The sequence below is a fragment of the Gadus chalcogrammus genome, chromosome 22 (genome assembly GCF_026213295.1).
Source record: "Gadus chalcogrammus isolate NIFS_2021 chromosome 22, NIFS_Gcha_1.0, whole genome shotgun sequence".
Lineage (NCBI taxonomy): Eukaryota > Metazoa > Chordata > Actinopteri > Gadiformes > Gadidae > Gadus > Gadus chalcogrammus.
In genome coordinates, this window is record NC_079433.1 from 3,681,374 (window position 1) to 3,695,918 (window position 14,545).

Below are 14,545 nucleotides of genomic sequence, written 5' to 3' on the forward strand. Positions count from 1 at the left end.
TCTACACCCACTGAGGGAGAAGAAGAGCAGGAGGAGAGGAGGAGGAGGAGGAGGAGGAGGGGACAGTTCACCGCCTTCCCTCTACACCCACTGATGGGAGGAAGAGCAGGAGGAGGAGGAGGAGGAGGACAGTTCACCGCCTCCCTCTACACCCACTGATGGGAGGAAGAGCAGCAGGAGGAGGAGGAGGAGGAGAAGGAGGAGGAGAGTTTACCGCCTCCCTCTACACCCACTGAGGGAGGAAGAGGAGGAGGACAGTTCACCGCCTCCCTCTACACCCACTGAGGGAGGAAGAGGAGGAGGAGAGTTCACCGCCTCCCTCTACACCCACTGAGGGAGGAAGAGGAGGAGGAGGAGGAGCAGAAGGGACTCTGTGTTCAATGCCTCCCTCTAAACTCACTGATGGAGGAGGAGGAGTGGAGAAGCAGAGGAGGAAGAGAGGAGAGGGCCCATTGTTTTCAGTGCCACCCTCCACACTCCCAGTGGAGGAGGAGGAGGAGGAGGAGGAGGGACTTTGTGTTCACCGCCTCCCACTACACCGTCTGTTGAGAGTGAGGCACATGTGGGAGGATCGGAGAAGGCGGAGGGCAAGGAGGAGAGAGTGTGTGTGGGGGGGTTTGTGTGTGGGTGGCTGGGTGTGCGTGTCTATGTGTGGGTGTATGTATGTGTGTCTGTGTGTGTTGGTGTGTGGGTGTTGTGCCCGAGAAAGAGAGAGAATATGTTTGTGTTGAATGGAGGCTTGTGTAGTTATCTGAGAGGAATGCTAGCTAGCGGAAGCAGTCTGTGCCTATTAAAAGTGCTGTTTACATTGTCAGTCTGTCCTCAAACCCTGAAACTGTAAAGGGAAACGCTCTTAAGACAACCAACCAAAGCTGCTTTTTTTTTTTCCTTTATATAACCAGGTGAAATCCCATTGTTCTCTTTCACAAGGGGGCCCTGGAAAATGAAATGTTGATTGTAATTTATAACCATAAAATCCACTGCTTTCAAAACGCACGGTCCTGTCTGCCTTGTCCTCCCCATCCAGTCATAACTGTTTCATCCATTCAGTGTGTTATGGTGTAGTTGGCCGTTATTATACTAACAACAGATACAGCAGCCCTGTTGTTCTTCACTTGGCAGCCTGTCATGAATCAAACGACCAGAAGAAGATCTATGACAGAGGCTAAATCCTAAATCATTAGTTCATCAAATAACACCACCCCGACTGTCAATCTAAATTGATCTCCTTATTAGTCCTCGTTTCCTGTCGGCCCGTGGTGCCTGTCGCTTTAAGACGCAGCGTCTCATTAATTCAGTGTAATAACGCCACACGGTGGAGAAGCCAGTCTCTGCGGTGGATCACATCCATGGGCTGTGGATGAGCCAGCGACGGGAATATCAAGAAAGGACGAAACACAACCACCTCGCTTATTAAAACAACCTCTTTTGATTCTGAGACATACAAACGGAGAGAGCGCATTTGGAGATCTGATCACGGCGGCTGGCATGGGGACGTTTTGAAGATGTCATGTTTTTAAACAAAAGTCAGTATTGTTGTGAGCTCTCGGTCCGCCTCTGGAGTTGGATTGAAACACCGTTACGAGGGGAGAGTCGATCACACTGCCGAGCATGTCGTCAGAGAAACACGGTAAGCTTTTTTTTTTTTTTTGCGTTCACGCGATCAAGTTGCGCTTTTTTTTTTTCTTCATCTGCTGTAATTGATATCTTAATTAAGCCACTTCCCCCCCTCCCCTAACCCTCTACATCTCCATTTGCCGATATACTGGAACCTGTTATGCTACTGGTGTGTGTGTGTGTGTGTGTGTGTGTGTGTGTGTGTGTGTGTGTGTGTGTGTGTGTGTGTGTGTGTGTGTGTGTGTGTGTGTGTGTGTGTGTGTGTGTTTCGTGCTGCTGGTGTTCTCCACAGCGGCTGTGATGAGATCTTTTCCAGTCGCCTTTGTCAGCCTCATCCATTTCGTCCGCTCCGCTGTTTATCTGCAACGCGCCGGTTACGCGCGGCGTTGTGCCGCGCTCTCGCGCGTCCGTCTGCCTTGGCCTACACTACAAGCTCCCTTGGTGTTATTAATAATCAAAGAAGAAAGATTTTGCATAGTTTTCGTCTTCGTGGGTTTGTGCGCGTGCATATGGCGGCGAGGTCGTGCGTAATGGTTGTGTGTGTGTGTGTGTGTGTGTGTGTGTGTGTGTGTGTGTGTGTGTGTGTGTGTGTGTGTGTGTGTGTGTGTGTGTGTTCGTGTGTGTGCTTGTGTGTGTGTGTGTGTGTGTGTGGTCGTGTGGAGGGAGGACTACACTGACGGGTGGACCTTGAGTTTGTTGCCGTCCTGGAGTTCCCAGGCACAGGTCAGATCCTGCAGGGTCCGTCGAGCTGAGAAGTTGTCAATGACGCGATGGAGGCGCGAATATTACGCACCACAAACCAACCGATCCCAAGGGCTCGCTCCCAATATCTAGGTTAATCATCGGCGAAGCCCTTCAATAGTAAAGCGGCCCATTGTATTATCCGATACACCATATTATTATCCACGTATGCCTATTACTAACTCCATCCATTATATCCATTATTCAATATTATTCATATTATTCATCCGTTATTATGACATGACACCTAGATCTCTGAAGGACATGTTTCTACTTTCTTCGGTAGAAACGGGGACTGTGTATGTGTTCTGTGTGTGAACTGTGCTGGAATTCATCCAACTTGCAGCGATAAAATCACAAATGGATTGATTGGCTGTTACTCATCCTATCACAGGCACAGGAATTGCGGCTGCATTCCCGTATTTCCTGTGGTTGTATCAGGCCTCTCTAGCTAACACTATGAGAGGTGGATGGATGGATGGATGGATGGATGGATGGATGGATGGATGGATGGACAGACAGTTCTAAAGATTGCAAAATATATATATATATATATAGAGAGAGAGAGAGAGAGAGAGAGAGAGAGAGAGAGAGAGAGAGAGAGAGAGAGAGAGAGAGAGAGAGAGAGAGAGAGAGAGAGAGAGAGAGAGAGAGAGAGAGAGAGAGAGAGAGAGAGAGAGAGAGAGAGAGAGAGAGAGAGAGAGAGAGAGAGAGAGAATGAATGAATGAATGAATGAATGAATACTTTATTCCGGACTCGAAGTTCCATTTACAAGACAAGAATACAAATTACATGACAATACAAATACGAGGTCACACAGATTAAAATACATATAAGCTTCGATTCCAATGAGAGATTAGATATAGATATAGATATAGCTATCTTTATCTTTAGATCTATCTATCTATATCTAGGTATATACATGGATATGGTGGTGGTTAGTGAGGTCCCCCCTTCACTGTAAAGTGCTTTGGGGACTTGAGAAGCGCTACATAAATTCAATGATTATATACATATTATATGCATGGATAAATAGATTTATATATATAGATATATCCATCCATCTCTGTCCATACCGGGTTACGTTTTCCGGGTTGTTGTCTCAGCACTTATGTAAACTGATCCCAAGTCCTCGTGCAAATTCTCTCACTAATATTAGATGCTTACTGATTCAAGAAAATATACATGTCTCCGTCCATTCATCAATATACTGTATATAAGCATATTTTATTTTATTTATTCATGCACACACGTCGATCGATCGATGCTTAAAATAAATAAAATATATGAGATTCTATTATGAAGTTACCTCTGATGACAACATTCCACTCCCCCCCTCCCCCTCTGTGTGCGTGTGTGTGTCTCTCTCCCTCCCTCTCCCTCTCCCTCTCCCTCTCTCTCTCTCTCTCTCTCACTCTCTCTCTCTCTCTCCTCTCCCTCTCTCCTCTCTCTCTCCTCTCTCTCTCCTCTCTCCTCTCTCTCCCTCTCCCCCCCCCCCCCCCCCCCCCCCCTCCAGGTCTCGATGACTCCGGCCGCCACCACATGATGCAGCCCCCCCCCTACCTGTCCAACGCCCCCGAGGCCACCGTCCTCCAGCTCTCCAACATGTCCCAGCAGAACCCGGGGCCCCAGCCCAACTACCCCCCGCCCCACCCGGGCCCCGGCTCCGAGGGGGCCTACCTCCAGGAGACCCAGTTCCACTGCGGCCCCATGGGGCCCGGGGGGGCCCCCCAGGGCTACGCCGTCCAGACCCAGGGCCCCGGGGGCTCCATGCCCCACCCCCCGGTGGGGTACCTCCACCCGGGGTACCCCCTCCAGCTGCAGCCCTGCACCGCCTACGTCCCGGTCTACCCCATGGCCTCGGTGAGTGCTGCGGACCCCCCCCGCACGTCGGGGGGCCTGCTCTTAGCGTGACTCAGCTCTGACGGACGGACCGCCGCGTCCTATAGTCGACTGGTTCAAAGGGCGGGACAAAACCCCTGGGAGGGATTTCATTGGCCGATGCAGGGTTTGCTCGTGATTCGTTTGGAGCGCTGCCCTCTGCTCATTGGTTGCTCTCAAAGTGGATCAGAGCGCTGTGTTGACGTTGTAACGATATGCCCCGCCCTCTGCAGTAGCCCCCTCCCCCTTGCAGTAAGCCCCGCCCCCTTGCTCTGACTGAGAAGATTGTCAATGTTTTGTTGGCAGTGCCACAGTTGAGTCCTTCTGAAGCGACGGCGAGTGTGTGACGCCGACCTCTGGGTGATGCGTGCACACGGTGACACCAACATGAGGAACGTGTGAAGGTTCCCCCGGGGGGACGTGGCGCGTGTCCTCTGAGACGTCCACCGCTCCCCGGAGCGAGGGGAACCGGGTTCTACCGGGCTAACCCAGCTGGGCGGAACGCAGGCTGGCCGTGGCTTCATCGATCGGGGGGGTCCGGTGACACGACCGCATCCCCAGGGGGACCGGGAGACACAGGGGGGGGGAGAGGAGAGTCTACCTTGTGGGGTGTCCCTCGTATTGTAGGCTAGGCTTGGCTGGGTGGTTGCTACGTCCTGCTACGTTGCTACGTCCTGTCCCCTCCAGACGGGACTGGTTGTGGAGCAGGGAACGTTCAGGAATGATTGACCCACTATCAGGACCTGGGAGTGCTTTTAATCCAGAACAGAAACGACAAAATTAGATGTTATGTAACTCTACAATGCATGACACGAAACGACACAACAGTATACTACAGCAGAGTACCATGTACTACAGCACACAACAGTACACTACACACTACACTACACAATAGTACGCTACACTAAACACCAGCATACTACAGAACAGTACAGTACAGTACACTAAACAACAGAACACTCCACTACACTTCACAACAGTATCCTACGTAACCCTACGTACACTACACTACAAGACACAATACTACAGTACAGTACACTACACAACAGTACACTACACTACACACACGGGGAACAGACCGCAGGAACAGGCTGTTCTGGACCGGTTCCATCCATCACCTTTATTGACATAACGTGGTGTTTGTCATGTTGCGCAGCCCGCTGTGATCATCCTGGCAGATGCCCCTGCTACCTGCGCCATCACACCGGTAGTGTGTTCCTGTGTGGTGGCCAGGAGCGTTGCCTCCCTTAGCGTTGTCCTTCCATGCCAACGAAACTGTTTGGTTAGCTAATATATGCTAATGTCAATAGCGGCAGTTGGAGCCGGGGTAAAACAGCTCTCGGAGCACTCGCGGCTTCAGCCATGCGACACATTCCCTAATGAGACGTTTAAAGTTGATGAGGGCGGGACGGGGCTCAGGCACGACTCGCCGCTGATGACATTGATATCGATGTTATCGCGGTGGTTATGTGTTTTCATGCTTTGTGGAGCAGAGGCACATAATAATAACAACAGGGTGGACACGCCTAAATTAAAAACTGTGCGATGCAGCGGGGAAAGATTGTCATCAACGACAAGGAGCTAGTCTGCTGGGGAGGGCGGCGGGGGGGGGGTCACGTTGACACACCTGAGTTGCCATAGCAACTAGTACCGGGCGCCATGTAATTGACATGATGTTATTTTGTCAATTAACACTCCTCCCTCCCACTGCCTCTCTGGTGTGCGTTTGCACGCACACCTGGGCTGGCGTGAGTGTTGCTGCCAGATGGTACATCTCGAAAATAAAAGAGTTTCACATTTTCCAGAAGCTGCCGTAGAAGCGTGAGTTATGTGGTGGGCTGGGTGAAGGGTGAATCCAGGTTAAACTGCATGTGATGGACGTCTCTGACCTTTATGAGACTGGATATACTAACCGTAATGGACATAACAGGTGTTTCCATGACAAAGAGTTTTCTCTGTGGCTAAACCGCTTCGCACTCATAGAATGAACTGATTTGCTTATCCATTTGATTATACCCGATTTAAATCCATCATTTTTATCTACTGTCTTCAACTTATCTTAACCGGTTTCCATGACAGTTAATGAATCGAATGATTAGCCGTAACCGGATTAAGATGGGTTTGTTAGTGAGCATTTAGACACATTGATTCTCTCTCTCTCTCTCTCTCTCTCTCTCTCTCTCTCTCTCTCTCTCTCTCTCTCTCTCTCTCTCTCTCTCTCTCTCTCTGTGAGAGGCCGACATGACATGGAAACCTTAGTAGCCATGGAAACTAATTAACTGTTTGTTTTTTTTACATACTTTTATGACATTATTAATACCCCCCCGCCCCGCCCCTCCCCCTCAATTCTCTCGATTAAATCAAAGAGGTTTATTGACATGGCGTGGGAAATACAAAGGTACACTGCCAAAGCAGTTGAGACAAATTAAACAAAGAAAAAAAATTACAAAGCACTATTAAAAAGAGGGTGATAGCAGGTAATGGTCGGTATAGAAGTGGGGTAAACTCTCTCTCTCTCTCTCTCTCCCTTCTCTCACTCTCTCCTCTCTCTCCTCTCTCTCTCTACGCTCTCGCGCTCATCTCTCTCTCTCCTCTCGCTCTCTCTCGCTCTCGCTCCGCTCTCGCTACTCTCTCTCGCTCTCTCTCTCTCTCCATCTCGCTCTCTCTCTCTCTCTTCTCTATCCTCTCCTCTCTCTCGTCTCTCTCGCTCTCTCTCTGGACCCTGTTCTCTCAACTGGCCCTATTTACATGTGTCTTGAGCCTCCTACATGCATGCAGCCGTTCCCTCCGTATCCCGGAAAATTTTCTGCAACACGGGGTTAATGTGTGAATGGGAACAGGGGTCGATATTCCAGGAGTTCTGCGCTGGCTGAAGGCCGAGGAACATTTCTGTATCACTGTCGGTACGGCTGTGATGTGAACGAAAGCAGCTACACTGCTGAGAGAAACGGACATTTTTTTATATACATCTGATGAAACGTAAAAGTTACTTACTTCTGACATCTCTCTCTCTCTCTCTCTCTGTCTTTTTCTCTGTCTGTCCGTCTGTCTGTCCGTCTGTCTGTCTGTCTGTCTGTCTGTCTGTCTCTCTGTCTGTCTGTCTGTCTGTCTGTCTGTCTGTCTGTCTGTCTGTCTGTCTGTCTGTCTGTCTCTCTCTCTCTCTCCCCTCTCCCCTGTCCCTCTCTCTCTCTCTCTCTCTCTCTCTCTCTCTCTCTCTCTCTCTCTCTCCTCTCCTCTCTCTCTCTCTCTCGCTCACTCTCTCTCCCTCCCTCTCTCTGTCTCTGTCTCTCTCTCTCTCTCTCTCTCTCTCTCCCCTCTCTCTCTCTCCCCCCCCCCCCCAGGGTCAGCCCTACATGGCTGCGGCCCCCGGGGGCCACCCCCAGATGACCCAGGGCCAGAACTACCCCATGCCCCCGGGCATCACCCTGATGGACCGCCGGCCGCCCCACGACTACCTGCCCATCGCCGTGCTCACCACCGTGTGCTGCTTCTGGCCCACCGGCATCATCGCCATCATCAAGGCTGTGCAGGTCAGCAGGGACACCTTGTAGCTCTCTTATGTCTGTCTCCTCTCTCTTTTGTCTGTCTCTCTGTCTTCCCCCTCTGCTGTCTGTCGTCCGTCTTCCCGCTCTCTCTGTCTTATTTCTGTCTCCTCTGTCTCCCCTCTCTCCCTCTGCCTTCGCTGTCTTCTCTCTATTATGTCTTTCTTCTGTATCCTCTCTGTCTCTCTCTCTCTCTCTCTCTCTCTCTTTCTCTCTCTTTCTCTCTCTCTCTCTCTCTCTCTCTCTGTCTCTCTCTCTATCTTCCTCGCTCCCTCTGACTCCTCTGTATCTCTCTCTGTCTCTCTCTCTCTCTTCCTCTCTTTCTCTCCCTCTCTCTTCCTCGCTCCCTCTGACTCCTCTATATCTCTCTCGCTCTCTCTTTCTCTCTCTCTCTCTCTCTCTCTCTCTTTCTCTCTCTCTTTCTCTCTCTCTCTCTCTCTCCCTCTCTCTTCCTCGCTCTCTCTCTCTCTCTCTCTCTCTCTCTCTCTCTCTCTCTCTCTCTCTCTCTCTCTCTCTCTCTCTCTCTCTCTTCTCTCTCTCTCTCTCTCTCTCTCTCTCTCTCTCTCTCTCCTCGCTCTCTCTCTCTCTCTCTGTCTCTCTATCGGTCTCCTCCCTGTCTTCCCTCTGACTTATTACTCAGCTTTGTGAAATACTTGATTCCGATCGATGTTTTTCTGTACGACACATCATTGTCCGCTGCAGTGATGTGAAGTGTAATCTGGCCTCAGTGAAGCTGAGGATCCACACGCATCCACTGCAGAGGATGAAATCAGCACAAGCTGTTTGTTATTGGTTCAAATTGGCGTAAAGCAATGTTCTCTCTATCTTTGGCTCCGTACCCGCCGTGGGGTGGGGGTGGTGGTATAACGGGCAGATCCCTGTGTTTGATGAAAAGGAGAAAAAGGTTTTCGTCGTTTAATGTGTTTGTTTTTATAGTCGAGGTGCTGCAGGGAGCGAGCATGTAGCTAACGTGTTGCTGTGTGGCCGTCTCATGCTATTCTTTAATTCTCTGCTAAGGAATGAGGTTGTGAATGTGGTTGTGTCTGCGGCGCTTGACCACACACCGTTGGAATACTTCTCACAGATTCTTTATGAAGAATACTAATCAGTAACCACTGCTAATGGATGAGGGACAAACATGGAGAGAACTTAATGTATTCTGTGTTGGGTAAGTGATGACTCACTGGGGGGATAGCTTCTTTATGAATGAGAGATGAGATGCGGTTCAACATTAGATAGAGTTGATAGATAGATAAATAGACAGAAACAACAGATGGAAACAGCAGATGTGTTGATGGATAGATGATAGTTAGCTTGATTGATTGATTGATTGATTAATTAATTAATTCATTCATTGATCGACAGATGGGTCATTTAGTGGATAGATACATAGATATCTGAGTACACTAAATAGACACATGGATTGGTAGAAAGATAGTTTAGTTTATTAGGATCACCATGAATTCAGGTACAGTATATGTATCTATAGATCGATATATATAGAGATAGATAGCAAGGTGGACAAGTAGATGGATGGATAAGTAGACGGATAGATATTTAATTGGATAGACAGATGGACAGATGCAGTAGCTAGAGATGTATTTTTATAGAGCGCGTGCACTTTCGTGGTTCCACATGGGTTTGGTTCCAGAGCAAACCATGCCAGTCACCACGTCCTACGAGAGGTAGATTGTCCCGTGTGCTGCCGGCGGGCCTGTGTGTTAGCCGTGTTGTTGTCATGCTACCCATGACCCCCCCCCCCCCCCCCCCCACCCCGACACGGCCGCCCGGCCAACACAACACTCTAAACAGGACGCGTTGCGTAACGTCGCCATTGTCAGGGCAGCTGGACAGAATGGATTTTTCCCTCTGGGCGGACAGAGCCGCGTTTGAGTTGAGCTCGGCCGACAAGGCGAGGAGAGGAGCAGGTTGAGAACGGGGGGGGGGGGGGTTTACACCACTACGACCCTTTAGCACCGCGACCTAGCCGCGACGAACCGCTAATGTTTCCTGCACCATGCGAAACCACTGCAGTGAAATCAATACGCGTCCTGGTCAGGGTTTCCTCCCACGTTCCCGTCACACACACTCTTCCTCCCCCCCCCCCCCCACCCTCCCCCCCGGTCTCTCCCTTTCTCACCCACGTCTCGTGGTTACATAACCCCTTAAATCTAATTTCTGCTAGTCGTTTTTGCCTCACGCCCACTCCTCTACGCCTACTACACCACCCTCGCCTCCGTCCATCCATCCCTGGCTCACTCTCTCCTTCCCCTCCCCTCCCCCCTCCCTCCCCACTCCATCTCTCCTCCCTCTAGGTGCGTACCGCCATCGCCCGGGGGGACATGGTGACGGCGGAGATCGCGTCCCGCGAGGCGCGTAACTTCTCCTTCATCAGCCTTGCTGTGGGCATCGCCTCCATCGTGCTGTGCACCATCCTGACCGTGGTCGTCATCATCGCCTCGCAGCACCATGACGACGACTGGGAGCCCTAGGAGAAGAGACAAAGGAGCTCACAAGGGCGGGAAAACGCCTGGAATATTTACAGTTGGCCAGCAAACCGCTCATTTGAGACCGGGCTAGGTAGATATTATCAATTTGGAGTTGGCTAAGCTAACTCCCGATTGAGAGGAGCTAGCTAGTTTGTGTTAATTCGGAGTCGGCATGAAAAAAACGCCTGTTGAGACGAGCTAATAGGCTAGTATTAAATTGGAACTTAGTTCTCAAACTACCAGTTGAGACTAGCTAGCTCTTCTTTATTCATTTGGAGTTAGTTTGCAAACTGCCAGTTGAGACTACCTAGCTAGATAGTGTTTATTTTTGAGTTAGCTCGCTAACCATCGTTTGAGAAAAGCTAGCAAGCTAGCATTAATTCGGAGCTAGTTCACAAACCACCAGTTGAGACTCGCTAGCTAGTTTGCATTAATGTGTATTTAGCTAGATAACCCCACCCCTTTGAGACTACATAGCTAGCTAGTGTCCCTATGAGGTTAGCAAGGGAAACAGTGGGGAAACAAACAAGGTGCTTGTCATGCACGCATTTTATTGCTACCGCTTACTGCTTCAATTAGAGCGCAATGTTCCCAACCAAACCTTAACCTAACCGCCAGGCATCAAACAAACACTTGAAGAAGACCAAAAGCGACCATTTACAGCACACCATTTAAATGTCAAGCACAGGCTTTTGTGCAACAGGACCTGGAATTAGTATTAACATGGTTAATGTTTGTTGATTACATTCAGTGTTGAAAAGAGAGGACATCAAAGCAAATCCAAGGCATTAACTATTTATTTTTAAATGCATAAATTCATGAGCCTTTAGATCACAGAAAAGCTCATGGCTATTTTTCTGTCCAGCCCTTTTGAGCACGAGTCACTAAAACAGTATTGCTGTCAGTAGAAGCCCAACGTCCAGAGGGGAAGTTGTTGTTTTAAACCTCAACACCAGTTAACAAACAGAAATGACAATGGTACTGTATTTAATTCGGACTCCAAACAACGTGTCCGTTCTGAATCGGCCCTGACTATTTACATAACAGTGGGAATTATTTCATACATGGTTAGATAACAGACTGCCAAGTGAGAGAGTGTGGGAGAGGGAGCAATGAATCAATATATAGACAAACAACCAAATAGAGGACTGAACAAAGGGACTGTATAATATAACCAAATGTATGTGTGCGTGCGTATGTTTGTGTGTGTGTGTGTGTGTGTGTGTGTGTGTGTGTGTGTGTGTGTGTGTGTGTGTGTGTGTGTGTGTTTGTCTGTGCGATGGGCCCACATGTTGTGTGGACAACACCTCTCCCTGGCATCGTACATTGTGCATTATAAGTGTTTAATTTATTGAAGAGAAATATTGTATTTATTTAATATCTAGTGATTCACTGGCATTTCAGTCGGTGACTGGTCGCAGCTGTCCCCATGCTTGAGATGAACGTTTAGTAACATTTGGCCAGTTACAATTGGCACTCGCTCACTTTATAGTTTTAGTGCATGGTTGTGTTTTGCTGGTGTTGCAATCATTGGGCTTGAGTGCAAAACGCTTGAAAAAAAAGAAGTATGCATACTTAGTATATTTTTATGCCGTTTTTCCATTCACACTTCAACCATGCCATGTTGATCAAAGAACTGTCATGATGGGACAACATTCACTCAAAAAAAAGGTTTGAATCCCAAAATGGACTCATGGACTGCTTGTTGCAGTGTGTGTGAAACAAAGCCTCTTGCTGTAGGAAAACAACTGACCTACACTTTCGGTTTTTGCACATGACGCGTCTCCCCGTCCTACCCCATGGATATGAGGTCACACCCGGTTAGCCAACAGACCCTGTGACTAAAGCGTTTGACACTCCACTTAGCATGTCAACCTCGCTGTTTATCCGAGCGTCCCCGAGTGTCAGCGGAGCGGAGTAGGAAACGACGACCAGGATCCTCGCTCAACTTACAAACCAGTCGGAACCGGACACGGATGGTCGATCACCGAAGGAGCGCGGAGATGAGGAGGAGTTGGCGGAGGAGGCCATCGCGTCTGTGGAGCGTTAAGACCTCAAGTGGAGAAGCAAATTGGCCGTCTCCAAGGCAACAGAGATGGAGAGATGGAGACGGAGAGAAGAGAGGGGTTGGATGGATGACCGTTATTAAGCAGCACCCCCTCTCCTCACTCTCAAGGCTCTTCTGCGTTGGTCTCTCTCTCGTCCTCCACGGAGAATCAGACCTAGTCACCCGCATATCCGTCCGTCTCTCTCGGCCCCTGAGTCCAACGATAATGATATTTTTTCAACACAAAATATAAAAGAGAGAGTTGGGTTTGTCAGCAGCGAATGAAAATTCTTAGTCGAAAGATTATTTTAATAATTTCAGAAAAATCTAAAACAGTGTTTGTTATCGTTAGCACTATACCAACTACTGCTATTATTATTATAATTATGACGTGGTATCGCTTTGCTTTTGATAGATTCTGTGATTTTTTTGACGCCACCGTGGTGCCCACAAAAGAGTAAAGACGTGCACGAAAATAACAGACGGTCCCTCGATAAGTGTCCAAAAAAAGGACTTCTGAGTGTTGGTTTATTTAGAGTCACTCTTAGATGATGGCTTATCCTCTCGAGCTCTGCTGCAGCGAGGGGCTCGTCCGACGACGGGTCGGGGGGTGCGTGGTCGTCGTGCGTGACGTTGGAGCGGTATAGAGTGGTAGAGCTTTTTATATCGCTTTGTTTTCAGCTTGCAATTGAAACTGGACGCTCCGTCTTGGAAATTAAAAACTAGGCTACTTGTGTGTGCGGGGGAAAATACAACAACATGATGTATTTGATCTGGGTTGGCGTGGGGTGGGGGCTGGGGGGGGGGGGGGATGTGTTCTGTCCATGGGTGATATACACACAAGCTGGCTGTGTTTTCTGACTTTATTTGTTTGAATAATAAATAAAAGGTCAAATTTGTGATTGTGTCTGTTCAATCGGTTGTAGTTGTTTCAACCCTATCTCTCCGATGTTTCTGTCTCGCTCTCTCTCTCTCTCTCTCTCTCTTTCTCTCTCTTCCTCTCCTCCCTCGACTCACGACTATTTATAGTTGCCCTGTTTTCTCTCTCTCTTCCCCCTCTCCGCTTGCTCTCTCTATCGTCTCTCTTTCTCCTCTCTCCTCCCTACTCTCGCTCTCGCTCTCCTCCCCTTCTCTCTCTCCCTCCCATCTCACATTCTCCTCTCCTTCTCCATTTCTCCTTCTGTCTCCCTCTCTCCCCTCTACCTCGTTCACCTCTCCTGTCCCTCTTCTCTCCTCCCTTTCTCTCTCTCCTTTGCAACCTGTCTCCTTTCTCTCTCTATTCCCTCTGCTCTCCAACATCTGCTCTCTCAATAGATCTCTTTCTCTCTCCTCTCTCTTTCTCCTCCCTTTCTCTCTCCTCCAACTGTCCCTCACTATCTCACCACTTAATCACAACCAGGTCTCTTCATCACGATGTGTTTGAGAGAGACCGTGTCTGTGTGTGTGTTCGTGTGGGTTTTGGAGTGTGTGAGTCTATATGTAAGTGTGTGTGTGTTTGTGGGCCTGTGTGTGTGTGTGTGTGTCTATCTGTATGTGTGTATGTGTCTGTCTATGTGTGTGTAAGATTGTGCGAGTGTGACTGAGTGTGTTTTGTGTCTGTGTTTGTGTCTGTGGGCCTATGTGTGTGAGTTTGTGTGTGTGTATGTGTATGTGTGAGTGTGTGTGTGTGTGTTTAAGTGTGTGTGAGTGTCTTCATGGGCCTATGTGTGTCTGCGTGTGTTTGTGTCTATCTGTAAGTGTGTGTGTGTGTGTGTGGGTATCTGTGTGTGTGTGTGTGTGTGTTAATTTGAGTGTGTGTCGTTGTGTATGGCTGTTGGGTTCATCCGCTACTTTGAGTTTAAGCCAGAGCTCATGGCTGTGCAAGTTCATCCATCACCTCCCCTATTTACCTAAGCTGCTGTCGAGTGGAGGAGGAGTGGAGGAGGGGAGGAGAGGAGGGGGGAGGAGGAGTGGAGGGGGGAGGAGGAGTGGAGGGAGGAGGAGGCGTGGAGGGGGGAGGAGGCGTGGAGGGGGGAGGAGGGGACGTGGGAGGAGTCGAGGCGTGAGTGTGGGCGACGGAGGAATTGGTGTTGAAGGAGGTGGAAAATAGGCGGCAGGAGGGAGATGAGTGGGTGGAGGAGGAGGAGAAGTGGGTGGAGGAGGCGCAGGGAGTAGGAGGGCGATGAGTCAGGGAAGGAGGAGGAAGACGGGGGGGAGGCGGAGAACTGAAAGCAGGAGGTGGAGGTGG

General features: G+C 49.4%; 1 protein-coding gene across 1 annotated transcript; it reads left to right on the top strand.

Annotated features, from left to right (window-relative positions):
• The first annotated feature begins 151 nt into the window (after nucleotides 1-151).
• prrt1 (proline-rich transmembrane protein 1) lies at nucleotides 152-13,036 on the top strand. The gene is made up of 4 exons (XM_056582743.1): nucleotides 152-1,630; nucleotides 3,876-4,222; nucleotides 7,582-7,770; nucleotides 10,098-13,036. The coding sequence occupies exons 1-4, from the start codon at nucleotides 1,612-1,614 to the stop codon at nucleotides 10,272-10,274; spliced, it is 732 nt and encodes a 243-aa protein (XP_056438718.1). The 5' UTR covers nucleotides 152-1,611; the 3' UTR covers nucleotides 10,275-13,036.
• Nucleotides 13,037-14,545: the final 1,509 nt, after the last annotated feature.

Excerpts from the sequence above, each read along its gene's own strand:
- prrt1 (XM_056582743.1), top strand. Across the intron at positions 4,223-7,581 it reads CGGTCTACCCCATGGCCTCG|GGTCAGCCCTACATGGCTGC; the intron begins GTGAGTGCTGCG and ends CCCCCCCCCCAG. Across the intron at positions 7,771-10,097 it reads CCATCATCAAGGCTGTGCAG|GTGCGTACCGCCATCGCCCG; the intron begins GTCAGCAGGGAC and ends TCCTCCCTCTAG.